Source organism: Haliotis rubra, unplaced genomic scaffold, assembly GCF_003918875.1.
Source record: "Haliotis rubra isolate DU_JTF1 unplaced genomic scaffold, ASM391887v1 Scf1145, whole genome shotgun sequence".
Classification (NCBI taxonomy): Eukaryota; Metazoa; Mollusca; class Gastropoda; order Lepetellida; family Haliotidae; genus Haliotis; species Haliotis rubra.
Window position 1 is genome coordinate 276862 of NW_025765054.1, and position 4268 is coordinate 281129.

Genomic DNA, 4268 nt, shown 5'->3' on the forward strand with positions numbered 1-4268 from the left:
CTCTCGAACCTCCCAGTAGGTAGTGCTGTTAAACTTGTTGGAATCATATAAATTATAGTAAGATTCTAGCCGGTGGTCGTTAAAGCTGAGGAATGTCATACTGTTTGTAACATTGATCGACCAACTGGTTGAAACTCTAAGTCTTGCACTGTGGTATTGACCTGCTGGTAGTGATACTACTGTGGAGACGGTATTGCCCTTGATTGGTATAAGTGCATTAGCTCCATAGTATGTGGTTTCGTTGAATGTGACTCTAGGTAGTTGCTCTGAAGAGGTCTTGAATGTAAAGTGACATGTTGCTTCAGGAAGAAGCTCAACTATTCCTTGTGTCTTCTGGATGTCAAACGTTTCATTGAAGGTGATGACTGGGTACCAGTTGTCCTTGATGGTGACACAGGTTGCTTCTCCTGTGGTTGGTTTGATCCAATCGTCTTCAAAGTCAAGCTTGACATTCTGTGACTTCTGAGAATAACTATGTAAGAGAACGACGAATTCATTCTTCAATGGACTGGCCATTGCTAATGGCGAAACGGTTCGTTCTTCTCCATCATGTTGGCTAGTAGTTCTGAGGAAGGAGTAGTCTGACGTGAATTTGTACCAAAACTCAAAGACGTCGATGACTCTTTTAGGTTGTCCTTGGGGAGTGAAAAGAGACCAGGAGTAGTAAGGATATTGTATAGAGGCCAAAAGAAACACCACAGCTCTGTCAATGTATTCCCGGAGACCAAGAAAGGTAAATCTGTGAGCATTGGAGTGATATATCGTGGAAAAGTCTACAATACCTGACGGAGCGTATTTGTCAATTCCTATCACAATATCGCGACCATATTCACTGATGACAAGGGGAATACTCTTTCCTGTTTTCAACAAGGTCGACAAATGCTACCAATCTTGCTTCATTCATACCTGTAAGGTTGTGAGATTTTCCAGAAACAATAAGAGAGTTGTATGAATGAAAGGAAAATACGTCTAAATAATCCAGAGTGACGTCCATGAAATCTGCTACTTTTTTCCAGTATGTAAAATTGTCTCTATCCGCAGATCCAGTTTCTCCATCCAGTGTAGGGCCGGCCACTTTAATGTTAAATCTTGAATGGAGCTTCTCTGCAACTAATTTGTGGAACTGGGCAACAGTTGTGAAATTCAAAATGTTATATTTGCCGTCCGGTTCATTCATGGGTTCAATGTAGGGTGGGATTCGTCCTTTGGTGAAGTCGTAAATTCCTTGCACCATCAAGACCATGAACTCTGCAGCAGCATCGACGTTGTTTGGGAACTGACCTGAGTGTTCGGACTGGTTCAACCACCTCGGGAACATATTTAGACCTGGAATTAGCATGAAAAAAAGATGTAGTTTGGTGTGGGTTGGGGTTGGGGGTTACCGGTGATAAATAAAAAGAAAAGGATTTTTTTCTGAGTGAATAGTGTTTAAGGCAGCTTTTAATGATGATTACTCTTCGGAAACATACACCACAAATTATTTTTATCAAGCAGAGCAGCCATAGCACGTCATGTTTTGTGAGGCACTAACATTTGGCAATACATTGGATTTTTTTTCGACAAGTTCTTTCCACATCTACCGATGTGAACATGGAATCTTTGAGTGCCTCCTTTTCTTTGCAACAGCCATACTTTCATTAAAATACCATAAACGAGCAATTTATTGGCTGGACTATGCAGAAACCATTCATTTTTTTTTTTTTATCAAATAAAAAGTACAATAATGGCTTTTTAGCCAACTTAATTGCATGTTATAGTGTGAATATTAGGTTAAAGTACAAGTAAAATAAGAATTGGTCCCTAGTATGGTGATCTACCTTCAGTCGTTGGCAATCTATAGCCTGTTTTTATATTGTATTGTCACTCACTCACTCCAATATTTTAGATTTATTTACTAGTCTTAAATGGATATCTGTGATACACTATTAGTTTTACTGTTCTTCGTCAACAGGTTTTTAATTTCTAACTTTATAGATCTTTAATATAATTATAAACTGTTCTCGTCACGATATGGCTGAAATATTGCCGATGTGACGATAAATATTCACTCACTCACTCACTCACTCACTTACTAAAATAAGAATTTATGAGATGCAACATTTCAAAGGGCTGAAAACTTCAAAAATCATCATTCAGTTTGCATTCTTAAAAAGGCCAAATAATTCTATACATTGTGGAAAAAACACCGTGGAACTGAGCGCATAAATATAGTCTTACCCTCTGACATCATGATCATGTCGTTCTCATAGCCACTGTTTATATTATCAAGGTATAAGGAAAACAGTTCCTTCTGCTTGGTGGCATTCTTCAGGTAGCTGGGATCTGGGTAGCCACTACGGTTTGGGTCCTCAGGCCACTGAAATAAAGTTTCACTCCATCATGTTAAAATTCACTTCTGAGAGGAACATGATGGATCTTCCGATTTGAAGGGCCATATTCTCCCATTTTCCCACAATGTAAACTTCCGGACAAAAGAAATTGATCATCGACTTCACTTGACCATATTGTGCTGGTTTTGGGGTTACTTCATGCTTGCTCTGTCCATCATCACTATGTATGCCACAATTATACACGTGAATCTCCCAGAATTACGTTTTTCACGTTGTACAAAAAGCACGTTTGATACGAAGTTTTCGGACAAGTTGCGTGTTAGCGAATGTTTTCTGCTCCTGTTCAAATTTATGTTTGTTTGTTTTTTTCTATAGAGTTACTTTAAAAGTGATAACTTTATTTTGCTAGTAGTTTATGTATGCATGAATATCGTGTCAGCAAACTCTTATGATGTTACACACCTTGCTGTGAATAGATTTCAGTTGACTGATCAAAATACTGATAGATCTGAGCATATATACTTTGACTGTAAAATATATCGTTTCATTAAGACTGACATTGCTGATGCTGATGCAAGATTGCTGATGGTGCATTGGCTATGTAAGGAACTAGGCTAGCAACATGTGACTAATCTGACAAAAGTATCATGGGCAGTGATTCTGAGGACGAAGTGATTAATTGCTTTTGCAAAAGTTCTATTGATCTGAGTGTTCACGGCCATGCAGATATCCAGTATGTGGCGGATGTCTAGATTATCCAGTTCCAGGGTCTATACCCTTAGGGTCTATATATTCTAATTATCAGTTAGTCTCTAGTTGTCATTCGTGTTTGATATTAGCATATGGTACGGCTCCATTAGCACCCTAAGCTGAAAAGTTGATAAATGTGAGTTTTATCCGAACAGCAAAAGATCATCGTGTTGATGGAAAGAAAATAGTTTGTAATAAATAGATTCCATAGCAGTATCATTATCAAGGGTTTTTCATCATTTATAGGCTCAATATCAATGTCAACACTGCCAGCGAAGTAGTAGTGGTGGTAATAAGTACAATATTATCTTACATCTGCAAAAAGCTGATACGAAAGGCCATTGTTATTCCAGCGCCCGCCGTCAGTCCGAAGGTTTCGACATTTGGGGATGAGGGATTCCTGATCCAGACCATTGTGCTTGTTCCACCTATTGCTGTCATAGCGAGCACTACCTCCCTGTGCCAACCACTGAGGGTGGATCGTCACCGTCGTGTCACTGTTCACGATGACTACTGTCAGATTCAAAGTAAGATAAACCAGTATCCTCTTCATGTTCTGTGAATTGGAGAGTTAATGTTTAGTTAAATGACAAAAGATGCCTTTTGTTCAAGATAGTTACATCTCCATTATCATCAGCAGCATCAGAAGCATCATCATCATCGATATCATGAAGGTCTTACGTACCAGGCTGCAATAATACCAGGCCAGTAACTAGCTTACATACAACTCTTCACATAGTCACGTTTCCGTGAAGAAAAATCCCCCAGAAAACCATGGGACAGAGTTGTAATGCCATGATAGATTGTATATAGATAGTTGCTCTGAAATCATGTGTCGTCACTTTTCGGGGCAACATCCTAATAGAGTTTATTTGTTATGATACATCCCTGCTGATATTAGATGCAAGGTGTAATGAATATATAATGAAAATATATACGCTCTCGTACTTCACCAGGCTTAATTCTTAAACGCGTAAAAAATATATAATTCCTTGGTCATAACATAGAATCGCTTATGTCGTTATGTTCATCAAACTTCAAAAAGCCTTTTAAATACAGCATTGGTGGTTATGAATAATATCACATTGTACAGGTCATGTTGAGTCGATGAACCCTATTTAGAAACAATACAGATAGGAAGTCAAGAGAATGACCGAAAACACGCAGATGGTGACCTGTGATGATTCC

General features: G+C 38.6%; 1 protein-coding gene across 1 annotated transcript; it reads right to left on the bottom strand.

The window, feature by feature from the left end:
- Positions 1-829: 829 nt before the first annotated feature.
- On the bottom strand, positions 830-3636 carry LOC124253830 (the record flags this gene model as incomplete). The annotated part of the gene is made up of 3 exons (XM_046687681.1): positions 830-1326; positions 2218-2356; positions 3394-3636. Coding segments are annotated over 3 exons (879 nt in total), but the record flags the coding sequence as incomplete, so codon positions are not given.
- Positions 3637-4268: the final 632 nt, after the last annotated feature.